The sequence below is a fragment of the Scardinius erythrophthalmus genome (genome assembly GCF_964197995.2).
Source record: "Scardinius erythrophthalmus genome assembly, chromosome: 2".
Taxonomy (NCBI): domain Eukaryota; kingdom Metazoa; phylum Chordata; class Actinopteri; order Cypriniformes; family Leuciscidae; genus Scardinius; species Scardinius erythrophthalmus.
In genome coordinates, this window is record NC_138222.1 from 40,168,276 (window position 1) to 40,185,995 (window position 17,720).

Below are 17,720 nucleotides of genomic sequence, written 5' to 3' on the forward strand. Positions count from 1 at the left end.
TTTTTTTTTTTTTTTTGCATAAAGGGTTCTTTAAAAACAAGCCAAGAACCTTTGGGTTCTATAGAACCTGAACCTAAAGAGAGACACTCTTATACTACAATGGGAAAAAAGATCATGTGACTAACATTGTGGCTATGGGTTTATTCTCAATGTATGGACATCTACACTGAACTGTCTATTACTGATTCAGGACACATAAAAACAGGACAACCACCATGCAAGACTACATGTGCAGTTTTTATTGAGTAGAAATAGAGGTCAAAAAGGTAAAAGGTACAGGAATAACAATGATAACGTTCAGAATAGCATACCATCGTACTACTTCTGCAGTATATATACTGCACATAATTTGCAAATGTTCCACATGCCTGGAATATCCAGATGATCTGCTAAATGTGCAAAACAGGGCAAAGTGCACTGTGGGATACAGCTACCCACTTGACTTCTTGACCTTCCAGAAAACAGTACCAGCTGTCATTTTTAACATCTCTTTGATCATACTTCTATTTCACATATTTAAATTGAATGTAGTAAAGTAGAATTATTTTCCAAACAAACATAGCTTGAGTTTGAGATTCATTACCTGTTTTTTATTTTTTTTTTATTTTTGTCTTCATTAAATGAGTGTGACTAGATTTAAACCCTTTTATTAATCCTAATATTGCAGGAGTCTAGGATATATCATCAGGAGGCCGAATTCAGGTTCCATCTCATGGACCTTTCCCGATCCCAGTCCCCCCTTTCTCTCCCCCACTCCCCGCTATTCTATACTATCTGATCGAAATAAAGGTAAAAAATGTGATAAAATTTATGAAAATTCATCACTTATTCGTTAAATTTGATATAATGTAAAATGTGTAAATAAATGAAGAAAACATGATATTAAAACCATTGATACATAACCATTGATTATTAAACAAAAAGTGTATAGGAAAACAGAGAAACGAATTTTATTCAATTTTTTTTTATCTAAAAAATTATATTGCTTCCCCATCATGCCATCATTCAGCCACTCCCTCTACCCAAAACATTATGTACCAAGAATGTTTCCATTCACAGTTTGAACATTAATGTTTATTGTAAGTGCGTTGTTTGAGCAGCATTTGAGATGGGAGTGGATTACACTCATAAGGGCTGACATCATGTGGCACTGTTTTATATAAGATGTTCATTTAGAAAGTTACTAAAGCACTTGAGTAAGTACTAATGGTGTGATGTAACAGAAAACATTAAATTCAAATCCCACTAGAAGCACACTCTATAGTACATAACTCAAGTTCACTCAAACACAACTGGATCGGATTCAAACAACCAGACATTTAAAAAGCTTATAAAAACAACAAAAAGAAAATGCAACAATTAATAATAACAACAATAATTTAAAAATAAGGTAACTTAATGTGCAACAATGTACACATGGACTAAAAAACCCTGAAAATCAGTGGTCACATGTGTTTCATCATGGAAAACTAAACAAACTTTGGCATTTAACATATATAAATAAATAGTTAAAAATGGCAGCACTGCATGAAGTATTTAAAAAAAAAACATATTTGTGCAATGCTGCAGCAAAGTCATGGTGAAATAAAATAAAAGGCTAAATAAATGTATATAGTGTATAGGTTTCCTCACAAGATTCATTAATATGTGAAGGGCCCAAGTCCAAGGCTTCAATCCATGATCAACTTTTACCACAATTTCGTGAATAAATATTTATATAAGTGATTTTGATCATATTGCAATATTATTCAATATGAGGTGTTTAGAATGATCAAATGACACTGACCAATGACAACCAGCATTAGATGTTTAGTCCAGCAAAAGGTCAGACAGCAAAATCCACATTGCTGACATTCAGTGGTGTTTGCATAGGTTGCATCAGGTTCTGAGAGCTACATCAGTTTTCATGTGATCGTACCAAATAAGCCAGTTTTTTTAATAGAAAAACAAGACAGACCAAGTGCTGATGAGTCCTGACTAGTAGTGATGCGTCTCTGTAATGTAGTAATCTCTACACCATTGGGGTTCCTAATCTGGAGCTGGGCTTTGTGTCCTCCATATTTCTCTTTTTACCTGTCTGTTTGCGTTTTGCCACACGGGGACTTTCTGCTGTGATAATGCCCTCTTGGGACATGGCAGGCTCCCCGCTTTCTCGACTCGTGAACACAGAAGGATTATAGGACACCATCTCAAACCTCTGCTCTGCAGTTTTACGAACGGCCGCTTTCCTCTTGGTCCTGGGCTGAGGGGAGGGTAAAGCTTGTCCTGCTGCTGAGGAAGGCAAAGCACACTGGAGAGAAGAGGAATAGCTAGTGGCAGAAACAGCAGTAGCGTAGGTGGGGTTCGGAGCTCCGGCCAGGGCTGCGCTGCCAAGCCGTGCCATTGCTACAGGGATCTCCTCCAGAGATTCTGCGGAGTCAGAATGATACTCAGCAGGGGGGCCAGCGGCTTGTACGGGTGCAAGAGGGGGGAGGGAGGCCCGCAGGGGAAATGCTGGGAAGGGTAAGCGTTGACCAAGAGAAGAGGACACGGTGGCGGCAGCTACAGAGGACTCTATTTGTGTAAAGCACAGACACAGATCACAAAGGTAACTACTCACACACTGTTTCGACCAAACATTAAGACCACTTTGCTACACTAAGGGTGGGTTGCACCCATAAGGATTAAAATTAAGCAACGTTTACAGCTAATCAAGGATTTGTTGATCTGGGTTTTATTTTAAATCGAGTTGCACCACTTCATTTTAAACACAGATTAACCAATCAGGGATTAGAATTGTAACCAGTGATTAAAACCTTCATTTATGATTCATTTTCTCCGCCATGATAGTTTCACCATTGTAATTAAACAAAAACAATGTAAATATTCTAGTTCTTTCTTTACTGACCACCAGAAACTCTCTCTCTGACATAAGCAGCTCTTGCCAATAAAGGAAATAAACTTTACAAACTGATACATAGAGAGACCGTTAATGATCAAGCAATGAAATGCTGTGGCAGCGCAATCAGAATTCATAAGTCTAGAAACATATTTACAGTATCAATTAATGGAGTAATTTGGCAGCATAACGTATGACAAAACAACCGAGATAAGAAAAAAAAAACTGGCATGATTGTCCAGTTGAGCACCGCCCAGCAGCCACGCGTGGAGAGGGCATGAGAAACTAGAGGTGCGGCAGTGATCAGATGACGTTCACCTCATCGTCACCACTGCTGTTAAATGCTAAACATATTCCTCTCTTCTTTTATTTATCTGACACCGAGGTGCACAGCGATGAGCGACGGAGTCACATCCCAAACTCGATAGCAGGTTTAAGTTTATGGCCCGCCACGACCCTCTGTTGGCTCAATATGCTTTATTTTTCATTTTTATTTGTAATAAACTCCTCTCTGAGACCTGACGACACACCTACTTTTTCAGTCTTTGTTCAATCAGCCACATATTTTAATTCAGGTTCTCCCCAGTAAATTTAAAGTTAATTCCTAATTGAGATTTAAAACTAAGTTTAAAGTTATGGAGCAACAGGATCAAAGATTATATTTATAATTGTTTATAACATTTATAAATATAAACCTGCTTATTTACTTATGGAACCTTCATTTAATCTAAATTTAAAATTAATCCTTATTGGTGCAGCACCCCACCCCAAGCGGCTAAACTTGTGTGAATATAAACATCTTATTTATGGAAGCCCAATTCCACCACGTAAGAAATAAAAACAGGCTATGGTAAATCATAATTATGAAATAAAAATAACTTATGAGATAAAAAGTCATTATTATGGCATAAACCATGATGATTAAATTCTATACAATGACATGAGTTGAAATCAATGATATGAATGATCATAATTTGACTATTTGTGAACTTTTCATGTGATAATTATAACTACTTGTCACAATGGTGACATTATCAAATAATGACCATCTTGGCTGTCATAATTTTTACTTTGTCGTTTTATGTAATTTTATGCCAATTATGTTTGCTTTTTAGTTTTGTTTTTTACTTATTGGCTCTGTTTCACAGACAGAGTTTAGATTAAGCCAGGATTAGCCTAGACCTTAGTTCACTGGTGTGCATTTTGAGACAAAACAATGGCACTGACATATTTTAAGATATGACAGTTTAAGTTGCTTTCAGTTAAAACAGCTCAAACAAGCATTTTAGTCTGGGACTAGGTTTAAGCCTGGTCTGTGAAACCAGGGGAGTATGTCATAGCATTAACTTTTTCTTATGTGGCAGAACTAGGCTTCAATAAACACTAGAGCAAAAGGTACACAGGCCGTTTAAGACCACATAACAATTCAAACACTAAATACAACTGAACAATGCACTGGAAGCTAAAATAAAGTTATCCATCAGGTAAAGACAACTGCTCTATTAGCAGGTTTCAACTTTCATTTTATAGTTTTATCTTCTTAGTACAATACTCCAGTCTAAAGCAAACAGGGTGTTGTTCAGTGATGACGATCTACCACCCTATTTAATATTATAACATAGCAACGTTTGCCATAACATACTAATCTCCTAAACCAGTGACACACTGTTAGGATTAGTCAGTGCTGCTAATGTTGCAGCACTGTACATTTTACCTGTATTTGTGAATATAAGCATGTGACTATAAAATGTTAATATACATTTTTCTTTATTTACTTTCACAATTTTTTACTCTCATCTCTATTCTGGCCTGTACTCCTCTGATCTTGGCATCGCATATTGCAGAACTTCTCATGTCCTAGAATTAATCACTTTGCTGTATTCCTTATTTGGAGAGAAATGTTTGCTAAATGAATAAAAGTACACTATTGTTCAAAAGTTTAGGGTGAGTAAGATTTAAAAGACTAAAGAACATTTTAAAGAAATTAATACTTTTATTCAGCAAGGATGGTCATTCAAAACAATGAGATATTACCAGATATTGCCAGCTGATTGTGTATGTTTGTCTTACCCTGCTCAGCAGGAGTTTTTGGCATGCCTCTGTTGGTGCTGGTGTCAATGGATCTGTCACTGTTTACCTCAGCTGCAAGTTCACGCACTTTCCTCTTTTTTTTCTAAGAAAAAAAAAATTAAACTGTTTTACTACATATTGAGGCAGAGGTTACAACATAAAGAGGTTACAACACATCAGTAGAGTGTACAGGCCATTGGTTGTGTAATTAGACCCTGAAATTAATATAAAATCGATTTATGTGTCTGGTGTCCTACCTGTGTGTGTTTGTGCGGGTGAGATGATGTTTTGTGCTCGGTTAAGACAGCAGGGAGCTCTTCTTCACCCATATGCTCAGATGAGCCTCTGACCCGGCCGTTGCTGTAACGCCTGCAAAGAGACACGCATTACTCAAATCTAATGTACACAAACAAAAATTTCTACAAAGACTTTTATTACTTCAAATGTTATACCACAGACAATAGCCACTTTTCTACTGTCGGGCCGAACTGGTCTCTTTGCTTAACTGTTCCATTCCGTGCCAATATGGTTTAATTTTCCACTTTGGGGCTGATAACAGCCTCTGTTCGGAATGTAATCACTGATCTATATAAATGACTGGATTGCTCATTGCGTTCTAAACTGTCAGCAGGCGGTGAAGCCACCGGAAGTGTTCGAGCAGGCCATCTTACTATTACCTACTGACAGAGGGCATCATTGATTTACAGCCAAAACACTGACCTAAAATCACCCACTTTTCCAGCGTAGTTTAGTTTTACAATATATGCATGTAAATTAATTGTTACTTCAGATGATATCTGTAATGTTTATGCTCTTTTCGGAGAGGATAAGTCATATATTGAAATCGTTAATATGGGTGTGTCTACTGCACACTTATGACACAGGTAACCAACCTAACACAAAAATATAATTCTTTATGAATGCAATTATGGAGGATATAATATACATGAACATAATCTTTAGTTGCTGAAATTGATTTGAATATCCTGTATACAATAAATATTAATACAAGCCTCTGTTACTATATTGTATTAAAATTCAAAGTTCACCATGCATCATCTTGGAAATAAGGCAGTCAGCATTATTTTTCTGAATAAGTTATGAGGCGTGTATTTTATTTCCTATTTGAGCAACATCTATTTTAGACTCTTAAAGACAGCACAAATTCTATAGCGTTTTACTAAAACATATAGTTTCCATGAGTAAAGTGTTATGTAGGCTATATGTTGTTGAACTCATTATTAATTTAACCATCGTTTAAATCATTAAACGTTTGCATTGTAAGAACGTACAGGGAGTCTTCAGATATAAAAAACGGTGTCTCGTTGGGCAATGTTTTTTCAGTAAAATCATAATTTCCTAGTTATTTAATAGAACGTGTGAGCTTATAGGAAATACCAATATGGCGGCGCAGTGGCTCCCCTTTTTATGACGTCATGAGCAATCCAGATCAGTGAATGTAATACAAAAGTGTCAGTCATTGCCTTGGTAGTGCAACTGTTTTCTGATGATATGCTATGTAAATAGCGTTACGGAGGATGATCAGATATTTTTTTAATTTTTTTTATTAATTTGTGTTTACTTTGCTTAACCAGCTACAGAGAAACTGGTAGCCAGGCAGTTTGATCCATCCTGAGAGGCGAAGTCACTTATGGCACTTTTCCACTGTATGGTACAGCTAACTTTTGGGGGGTTTTCCACTGTGTACAGTACCTAGCACCTGGAACTTAGTACCACCTCGGTTGAAGATCCAAGCGAGCCGTACCAATACTAAAATGTTACGTGTAAACACTACAGATCACTGATTGGTCAGAAAGAATCGTCACTTTTAGCGTTATTGGATTTGCAACACAAGACACCAAACCCGCTAGATTTAAATAGTCAGCAACAGCCACTGCATTATCATTGCTACCTGTTCCAGACACTCCAGCTAACAAGAAGGTTTTAGCATCAGAAAAGATATATCAATAACTTCATGGCTCAGGAGCCCCATTAAATGTCCGACAGTAATATTTTATAATATTTACAGTTACAGCTCTGAGCTAGCCTATTTTAGCAATTTTTGTGACTTTTTTTAAACAGACTGTTATAGTCTCAATAATTGTTACTGAATAGAAATTACAATTTATCTGTGAAGCCTTTAATGTATAACAACCTGGAATTGACAATGTCATGGGAAGCAATTTTGCCACTATGACAACAATGTTATTAGCATTATGAAATACTGTTATTGGTGACTGTTTCTTATTACGCAATATGACACATGAGTAAAACAGACCCTGAGTAACTGCTTCTGCAGAACTGGTCCAGTTAGTAGCCTGAGAAGTTTAATATCTAACAAACACTCAGTTCACAGGGCAACAATTAAACAAAAAGCTTAGCAAAATAAGCATTATTGTAAAAAGCATACTGATGTATAAGGAGCTAATGGATTAGTCCATCCAGATATAAAGAACAAATAAGTCAAACTTATTTAATCTGCAACTGATGCTCTACCTCACATTTAAACTGCTCCACAAAAGCATTAATATCCTTCATTCCCTTCCAGAGTTCTCAGAAGACTGACATGACACCATAATTGGCCAATAAAATAAATTAGATTATTTCTATTTTTACTGTTAAAGGAATCAATCATCCCTTCAAGCCTATTAGAATAAAATGTGCAGAGTAACGTCAATTTGGCTGGACTGTAGACATTAATGCGGGCACAACTAAAGGGGTAGAAAGCCAAGTCTTGTGTGAACGGGAGACTGTTTTTCTATTCAATTATTTCTTCACTGTGTTTAGCTAAGTCAGTGACATTTACTCACTTGCTTTAACAAAGAGCTGTTTGCCCTCACTTTAACACCCGTCTCATAATATACACATCTGTTCAAAAGTTTGGAAGTTATTTTTTGAAAGACGTCTCTTATGCTCACCAATGCTGTATTTATTTGATCAAAATAGTATTACAATAATTACAATACAATAACTATTTTCAATTTTAATAGATTTTAAAATGTAATTTACTCATTCTAATATACTGATTCAGTGATCAAGTAACATTTAATCTTATTATCATAGTTGTGATTGCGCGGTTTAATTTTTTGTCGAAACCGTGTTACAATTTTTCATGATTCTCTGCTGATTAAAAAGTTCAAAAGAACTTTTTTTTTTGTAAATGTAAACTTTACTGTTGTTAAAGTCTTTACTGTCATTTTTGATCAACTGAATGTGTCCTTTCTGAACAAAAGTATTAATTTAAGCAAATAAATACTTTAATTAAAAACCATATGGAAGCACTTTAAAAACTACATAAACTAAAAATGATCCTAAACTTTTGAATGATAGTGTACATAACATTAGCTCTTAGTCACTGCCACTGGCCATGTCATTAATTTTATTCTGGTGTACTATTAAATGCAATTAATGTAAAGCATGACAGTGTCGCCATCTGAAGTCAGAGTATTTTACAAAGCTGGATTTTTAGGTTAAACTTTTAGGTGATATTTTTAAGTAGGTTATCACATTTTATTCATCTAGCTGGTAAAACTTACGCTGTTCCTTCTTGAGAGCCCATGGCGGTTGGATCCTGTACCTCCATCTCAGGGTTGGTGTAGCCGAGCGTCCCACTATAACTGACCTGCTGCTGCAGCAAAACAATGATGGAAATAAAATCATGATGAGAGAGAAAACAGGCATAGAGACAGAGATATATTACTATTGCTTTGAAAATGAGCAGTTGTCCCACATGAAACATTAGTTGGTCAACTGAAAAAGCATCTAAAAGCATATGATTAAAATCCGCATTATAATGAATGTGATGCACAACCTTGAGGGAAAAAAAGATGAACCCCATTTACCCATATTTGCTCAAACTAGCTGAATCTAATGCCACCTATTTTATTAAAGCAACACAACCTCTCGTCCAATAAAAATCCACAACAATAGGTACATTTGCAGAAGAATGCATTCGGATTTTTTTTTTTTTTTGAGAACAGGAGTGTAGAATCTAAGAATATGTGTGTGCAAGTTTGTGTGTCTTATGGGTATGGGATACCGATAGCACATGTATGCTTGTGTATGTGGCAACATGTATATGATTACAGAACTGGCGGCCCTGCCCAACACAACAATTTACATAAGGAGCCAAAGCAAACAGTTCTTAAGGAACAGTGAAGTCACATGCACACTTCTCAGTTTAGGCTGGGGTCAACTTACATAACCCTTCTGGAAAAGCACACATACGACAAACCCAGCCTGTTTAGGTATGAGATTATTGCAAAATGGCATACAGAATTGTAAAAAGCTAATACTGTTTGTTACATAGCCTAATTAATTTTAATATATTGAGTACTAATCAAAAGTTTGGGGTTGGTAAGTTTAATTTTTTTAATCAGAATTACAGTAAAAACAGTAATACAGTGAAATATTATCACAATTACAAATAACTGTTTCTATTTGAATATATTTAAAAATGTAATTTATTCCTGTAACGCAAAGACGTGTTTTCAGTATCATTACTCCAGTCTTCAGTGTCACATCATCCTTCAGAAATCATTCTAATTTGCTCATTCAGTGTTCAAGTAACAGTTCTTCTCATTATAAATTATTATAAATAAGAATAAAAAGTTCAAAAGAACATTTATTTAAAATTGATTTTTTTTGTAAACATTTATCAAAAGTGACATATTTACTGTCACTTTTAATACGTTTAATGCATCCTTATTGAATAAGAGTCTTAATTAAAAGAAGAAAAATCTAACTTTTGAATGGTAATGTACATGCATAAAATAAAATTACTGGTAAAACTTTACAATAAGGTTTCATTAGTTAATATTAGTTAACATGAACTAATTAACAATACTTCTAAAGCATTTATTCATCTTTGTTAATGTTAATGTGTAATTTTAACATGTAATAATGCATTATTAAAATCAAGTCGTATTTGTTAACATTAGTTATTGCACTGAAATAACATGAACAAACAATGAACCGCTGTTTTTATTTATTAATGTTAACAAGATTATCGAATACAGTAATAAATGTATTGCTCATGGTCAGTTCATGTTAGTTAAACTTATTGTAAAGTGTTACCAAATTATTTATAAAGTATTGTAAAAAATAATCACAATTAATCAAGCCCCTGGAGCAATACATAAATTCCATAACAGCACCATGTTCCTGTCATGCCTGCTTACAGCGTTATATTCAAAGTGCTACAGTGCTAATGTCTATCAAGGCAGAGTCAAACTGTCCTCAGAACACACATCATGCGATCTGTGGCAGGAAGTGAACTCATGGTGTGCGCTCATTTCCTATAGTTCAGTGTGAGCTCAATGTGCCGCCCCTGTGAGGATTTGGCAGTAGCATGGTGGAGTAGTTTTCCTGGGAACGTGTTAATTGCTCTGAGAAGCAACTGTGCAGATGATTTCGTCCCCACACTAGGTTGTTTTAACAACCTGGTTGTTACAACAATTAGGTTGCCATGAACTATCCACCCTGATGATTACATATGTGGACAACGCAGCTCTGTTTTCAGAATTCAAATACAGTACACAAACCTACATAGGGATTCTGACAGATTTGAGAACAGATATTTGCTAATTCAAAGGCTCCAAAAAACTGAACCACTATGGAATGTTGTTTAGGAAGTGTGGAGTCGAGGCAATAACTTAATACATAAACTACTGTTTATAAAGTTTGGGGTCAGTAAGATTTTTAATGTTTTAGAAAGAAGTCTCTTATACTCACCAAGAATGCTTTATTTGATAAAAAATTACAAGTAAAAAACTAATTATTATTGCACTGTTTTCTAGTTTAATTGGTGCTCAAGAAACATTTCTTATTATTATCAATGTTTAAAGCAGTTGTGCTGTTTCAAAAACAATTTAAACCGCGATACAATTTTTTTAGGATTTATTTTTGTAACATGTCTATTAAAATGACAATTTAATGCATCCTTCCTGAATAAACGTACTAACTGACCTTAAACTTTTGAATGTATAATTTATGTTAAAAAATAAAACAATAAAACAGTGTAAAACAGGTGTACCCAGAAAATGCTTTAGAATAATAATTCTGTTCCCTATATTCTGTTCCCTAGAATCACAATTATAATACAGATTTGTGTAGAGCCAGCATTGTTTTCAGTGGCCTAGCAACAAAATGGTGACATCTGATTATTAATTAATCAGCTAAATAGAGAAGGAAATTGATACACTTTACACTTTATTTTACACAAAAATAAAACATGATGTAGGCTAGTACATCAAAATGTAAATAACCACCGTTAGCTGTGCTAAAAATATGCTTATCTTTGTCTGTGTTGTACCTTGATCAGATTAATCTTGGGAATCCCAGATTCATTTTCTGGAGGAGGCTTTCTAGAATCTTTGGCCTCTTGCCGATGTCGCTGTCGCACAATATACTCATATGTGCTAAGTCTGTTCCACACTGAAGAAGAGAATGAGATGGAGAGAAAGAGACAGAATCTGACACAAAATGTCTACTGTCATATCACATCATTCATATTATCATTCAGGATAGGAACCATATCTACATATTTATCATACAGTTAGGCAAAAACTGAAATTTACTAAGTGCAGATGTGGATGTTTATTTCTGATTTGATCTCACAAATAGGTTGGATAGAAAGATATGAACCAAGTTCTACTGCCACTGGATTTCCTAGGAATGCCCCCTTGTGGCAAACCCACAGAGGAAAATGTTTAATTAGAATAACAATCACAGCAACAAGACATCAAATAAACTCAGAACCAAAGACAGACTACAGGGTGACTGTCTTTGTCGGTGAGGCTTCAGAAAAATAACTGATCTTGCCTGTGGTGTTTTGATTTTATGGTTACCAAGGCTGGCACTAAGCTACATAGATCCGCGATGAAGGTAGGCAACATAAGGCAGTGAGTAGCCCAAACTGTTTTGTGGATTAAGACTTGAGACACCAAAGCCTGAGCCCAAACCAAACCGTTGGCATGGGGCAGATATCAACCTGCTTATTCCAGACATCAGGGGAATACACCTGCACCTCTTGGCGCAGTTCAAAAGCTGCAGCTAATTATTATTTGGTTGCAGTAAACAACACTTTAAAGATATATTTGTAATGACATATGCAATTATATGCATATTTCTTTTAAAGTGTGCTGCATTGACGTTTAATGCATTCAGTTGCTTATTAAGAATGTAAGTGCAGTCTTGCGTCTTAAGTCTAGTAGCAGTTTAATCATTGGTTAATATTGAGGGAAGAAGTGTGCACTGCTGGGAGTGATCTCTCACACTACTCTTCAAAAGTTTGGGGTCAGTAAAATTTGTTTTTAGAGAAATTAATGCTTTTATTCAGCAAGGATGTATTGATTGTTGATCAAAAGTGACAGTAATGACTTTTTACATTGTTACAAAAAAAATCTATTTCAATTTAAAGGGTAACTCTCCGCAAATTGCAACCTAGGATATTTTTGTTAATCTACCCGAGTCAAACACTCGTGTAAAAGCACAATTAGAATGGAAACGCCACTTTAAAGATTGACTGTATTTTCGTTTTCGGCCATTAATATTTCACAATATTATCGTTTTAAAAGGCCTTCTTTCAAAAAACATAAAAACCTCAAACTTTTGAATGGTAGGTTAGGTAGATGAGTGTACTCACTGAGGTATATGTGGAAGCAGAGTAAGTGGCCCAGTAAAAGTGCAGACAGTAGGCCCAGAGCAATGGTGACTCCTGCAAGAGCGGGAATGGCTGGACCTGCTGTAGTGACTGGAGCCACCGGCAGAAACACAAACCACACCACAGATTCATTCCTTACTGCAGACAAAAAGACAAAGAGAAATAAAGAGGGATGACAACATTGACACATGGACAGAAATATCACATTATCTGAGAAAACGTACTTTATTATATGTTGTGGTGTGTAATGGGACCAACTTTAGTACATTCAAACACACAAAACACTTCTTACCCTGTTGAAAGTGCTTGTCAGATCGAAGTTTTGATGGGTCCAAAAAGAACTCTATAAATACATAACTAGCAATAACTACAACTAAAACAATTCCCAGGAGAGCAGAAATCACACTATTGAGAAAAAGCCTGTCGCGAATAGAAAAAGAAAGAAAGAGAAATAATTAACAAATACATTAATCTTCAGGGCCGTAAGCATCCCAAAGGTCTGCCATTGCAAATAAAACTCACAAACGAAAAGAATGTTTGTATGTGATGCTAAGCAACAGCACTTGATCTCATGATTACCTTATGACTTCCATTTGAGAAAACATTACATACAGTGCTGGTCAGAATTATTTGCCCCCTTGGTAAAAGATGGCTGTAAAAAATAAATCTGCATTGTTAATCTGACAAGAGATCAGAGACCATTCCTCCATACAGAATCTCTCCAGATCCTTCAGATTCCCAGATCCATGTTGGCGCTTTTTCTCTTCAGTTCAGCACACAAATTTTCTATAGGGTTCAGGTCAGGGACTGGGATGGCCATTGCAGATGCTTGGTTTTGTGCTCAGTGACCAATTTTTGTTTTGATTTTGATGTTTGTTTTTGGATCACTGTCCTGTTTGAAGATCCAAACATGGCCCATTATAAGATTTCTAGCAGAGGTTGTCAGGTTTAGATTTTTTATGTGTTGGTATTTGATCGAATCTATGATGCCATGTAGCCTATCTGAACAAGATGTCCAGGACCTCTGGCAGAAAATTAGGCCCACAGCATTAAAGATACAGCAGAGTGTTTCATTTTACACATGGGGTACTTTTTTATCCCTGTGTGCACCAAACCCATCTTAAGTGTTTACTGCCAAAAAAAGCTAATTTCTTTGTTTCATCTGACCATGAAACCATTGACCATTGAAGACTCAGAGCTGTTATCTTGGAAAAAAGAGGTTGCAAAAAGTATTTAATAAAAGGGGGCAAATAATTGTTCCCAATGTGTTTAGGAGAAAAACATTTATTTCATAATGTGATTTCCCCCCCCACTTTCAATTATTTTACTTCAATAAAAGGCTAGATTTTTGCTTAAAAAAATATATATATATCAAAAGGATAAACAATGCAGATTTATTTTTTTACAGCCATCTTTGATCATATTTACCAAGAGGGCAAATAATTCTGACCAGCAGTGATTTTATGTCACAAAATCATGAAACGTTTAGTGTCAGCATATTGGATATAGTGACATATACTATAAAATGCTATATGTGAATGTTACATTTTTCTGAATAGTTTGACACAGGATCTGCCTTGAAGACTCACACAGTTAAAATATCTATCCATGGAAACGGCAGAACGTGGAAAACAATCACACACAATGACAGAAAAAGAAGAGGAAGTGAAAAAGACTCACCAGTAGTTTCTGCTGCCCACACAATTATTCAACCATCGACAGTGGTGGTCAAAGCTTGCCACACACTTATTACACGCACTACAGTGTTTTGATTTAGGGCCCCTGGAAAGTACAAATTTACAGGTTGTGGGACAGAATAGAAGAGTTGCTTGAAAAAGTTGCACGCTTGAACGAAATTCATTGTTGCATTTTGGCAGATACCGATAACCGTTATATTGACCGATAAATCTAAATCCAACTTTAATACATTTTTTGAGAGCCTGATTTCAAAAACAAAAGTCTCATCATTAAAATCCATGTCCCAAGCACACAATTATAATATGTTCTGTTCTCATTATAATTGTATGTAGCCTATATGACAGACTTGCGCTGCACGTTGCACTTAACTGTATTTTCCTTTTTGGAAGTGATTCCAATCATATTTAAAGCAATTCAAAAGCATAATGGCAAACAGTACGCATCTGAAGTGTCTCAGCTGAAGGAAATAATCCATTATTTTATTTTTAATATATCAGCCAAATTTTCTTATCGGGCCGATAACAATAACATTATAAATGATTATATATCGGGCGATAACGATATGGTGGCCAGTATATCTACATCCCTAAAAAGAACCATTAAGGCTGATTTATACTTCTGTGTCGGACCTATGCCGGAGCCTTTACGCTGTAGGCAACGCGTTGGTTTTCATTTATACTTCTGCGTCGTTGTCCGCGTTCACGTGCGCAGAGGGAGCATGTGAAACCCGAGGGAGAGGTCCAAGCAGACCAATCACAGCGCTTGCGTCCGCGTAGAGTTGACGCTTGTTACATTTTTGGAGAGGTGCACGTCAGGGTACGCGCGCTACACACAGCCTACGACGTAGCTACGGCGTGAGTTCGACGCAGAAGTATAAATTGGGCTTTACTCAGACAGTCTGTCAGTTCCAGAGTAGTTAGGCTATCTGTCAGTTATCATCAAGATGCACTTGAAACTTAAAGAAACCGCAGTTGTCAAATTAACCACTTTTTGTATATTAGTCAGCATTAGAAAGTGCTACAATCAGTAGTTTAGTCATTTCCAATTTAAAACTTACAAGACGTCAAGGATTATTATTTTCAGTTCTTATCATATTCCCACTGCAGCCATATTATTAAAGAAATAAGGTTGAATAAAACAGAGGGCGTACACTACAATCATTTTAATACGGTTAAGAGGGCTTTATTATGCCAAACGACATCCTGTGGTAAGCAATACAGCCCATTGTAGCTTGCTGATGCAGTAAAATATGCATGAAAGGAATGCAAAAATGCATTGAATCTGATCTAGGAAGCTTTTTTCTCATTGTCTGTACACAGTACATACCCGCATAACAACAGAGAAATAGACAGCAGCTTGTCTGTACTTACACATCTACTTCACAGAGGTAGCAGTGACAGTTCTCGATGACGTGTGCATGTTTGGTGTGGTCAAACACCGGTATGGGTCCTTTATAACTCTTAGCTCGGACATTATAATCTGCTGGGTCGATGGAGACAGCCATCAGGTGCATGAAGAGGTGACAGACAAATGTAATCCCTGTACACTGAGCTCTACGTTAAGACTGATAACTTGATAAGACTGTAATGTACATAGAGCTGTACAAGGTTCCAACTTCTAAGGGAGGGTACAGGTTTACAGACCTGTGTAATAACAACAACACACAGATGTGAACAGGAAGAGCTTCTTTGCAGGCCACATAATAAACACTAGGCTAAAACAAGGATACAATATATCCGGCTGGGATCCAGTGTGTGGGGAGCAGAGGCACAAATACGCCAAAGCCAGTGACAGCAAAGTAGAGATAAAGCAGCCAGGCCAGGAGCTGGAAAGGGTGCGGGGGCCAACTCCAACCATTGGTCCGAGAGCATAGGGGCACATCAGCTCTCCTGGGTCCCACCTCACTCACTGGGGCGGTGCGATTGGAGTTCTTGCTGCAGACATCCATGAGAGGGGAGCCAGCTTCTGTCACTCCTGTCATTAAAATATTGCAGTAGGTTTTACTTTTAAGTCAACATGAAATCAAAATTGACAATTCTTATTATTTATGGAATATTGCAGCATTTTTAATATATATATTTTTTTCTTCTTTTATGCTTCACAGAAGAAAGTCAGTCATACAGGCTTGAAACGACATGAGGATCAGTAGATGAAGATCCCTTTAAAAGAACATCAAAATTACGCTTAAAACAGTGATCACAATTTATGCTAATTTATCAAATTCATCCAGAATTTATTGAAAATGATCTGTCTTAATATCGAATTATCTTATGTAATTTAAAACTAATTTTTAATGCTGACTAATGATTTTATGGCTACAAGACTTGTCATTTTTAGAGATATCCAAACAAAGTTTTTGTAGAAAATTGCAATAACACTTTTCAAAAATGTTTGACCACACGCATGAATGCAAAAATATATTTAAAGAAACGCGAGTCCTTTTTTATTAACTTGGATATCTGTACTGGTCATTGACCTTTTAAAGCTCAAGTAAACCATAAAACTCACTTGCTCAGTTACTGGTGACAGGACTCTGGGCTGCTCCACCACATCTGAATCAGCCAGCATTACCTGCACTGTTTTTTCTTTACACGGAAACTACCACTAACCTGACACATCTTTGAGCCTTACCCATCCACAGCAACACAACAGCTTTGAGTGACGGCTAGCTCTATCTTTGCTCATTTAACTTAGTGTATCTGTAGCCTGAGCGGAGTCTCAGTAACCAAATCTCTCATCACGCTCTCGTGCTGTGGGTAAACTAATCTCGTCTAGATGTAGTAATTAACTTGCAATAGTGCACCAAACCAATAAGAGCCTTAAACTGACCTAATGTTAACCGCTTGTTGTGAGTGGAGAGCACGACTAACTGTAACGTTACCGTTAACTAATCATTCTGCAAACAAATCACATTTTACAGAAACGCACACATCTCGATAAATATCCAGAGAATTTTATCCATCGAATCAATCCAGGCTGCTTAAAAGACTGCACAAATACCAACAAGTAAAGGTTTTAAAATAGAGCAGAAGCACTGAATCCAATACAGTCGACATAATGACAGTTTTGTGTGTTTAATAGCTGACCGACGCACCTACATCCGGGAAAACCGTTACACGTTTTATTTCAAATTAAAAGTCCTTACCACTAAGGTAAATGTAAATATTATTTACTTGTATTGTAAAGTACTATTATGATTATACATTGATTTTTTATTAATACAATTAAATGGAGAGAGGAAAATACTAAGCTCTTTTTAATAGTTATTTCGTTAGATGCAGTTACTTTGTGCTGATATAAAGCTTTTCAGTGCTGCACTGTAGGCAGTTTTACACTAGATGGCAGCAATACCCTGCTTTAAAACAAAATGACATCTTTTATTTTTTTATTTTCACAAGTATTTTTTTTTAT

At 36.1% G+C, this 17,720-nt stretch overlaps 1 protein-coding gene across 2 annotated transcripts; it reads right to left on the reverse strand.

Moving 5' to 3' along the window:
• Nucleotides 1–217: 217 nt before the first annotated feature.
• zdhhc1 (zDHHC palmitoyltransferase 1) lies at nucleotides 218–17,405 on the reverse strand. 2 transcript variants are annotated; one of them, XM_081358921.1, is made up of 11 exons: nucleotides 16,818–17,405; nucleotides 16,039–16,283; nucleotides 15,680–15,855; nucleotides 14,292–14,393; nucleotides 12,904–13,031; nucleotides 12,594–12,749; nucleotides 11,262–11,383; nucleotides 8,485–8,573; nucleotides 5,206–5,317; nucleotides 4,949–5,051; nucleotides 218–2,553 (listed from the first exon to the last, which is right to left on the reverse strand). In XM_081358921.1, exons 2-11 carry the CDS (start codon nucleotides 16,255–16,257, stop codon nucleotides 2,012–2,014), a joined length of 1,749 nt encoding a protein of 582 aa, XP_081215047.1. In that variant the 5' UTR covers nucleotides 16,258–16,283; nucleotides 16,818–17,405; the 3' UTR covers nucleotides 218–2,011. The 2 variants fall into 2 exon arrangements, with proteins under 2 accessions (XP_081215047.1, XP_081215046.1); XM_081358920.1 differs by having other exon boundaries at nucleotides 8,485–8,576.
• Between the last annotated feature and the right edge of the window lie 315 nt (nucleotides 17,406–17,720).

What these genes read in the sequence shown, in the direction of transcription:
- zdhhc1 (XM_081358920.1), bottom strand. Translation starts at nt 16,257, where the DNA reads ATGGATGTCTGCAGCAAGAACTCCAATCGCACCGCCCCAGTGAGTGAG. An exon ending in GGATCCCAGCCGGATATATT is followed by an intron (nt 15,856 to 16,038) that starts GTATCCTTGTTT and finishes CGTAGAGCTCAG; the next exon opens with TGTACAGGGATTACATTTGT. An exon ending in AAAAACTCCTGCTGAGCAGG is followed by an intron (nt 2,554 to 4,948) that starts GTAAGACAAACA and finishes TTACACAAATAG; the next exon opens with AGTCCTCTGTAGCTGCCGCC.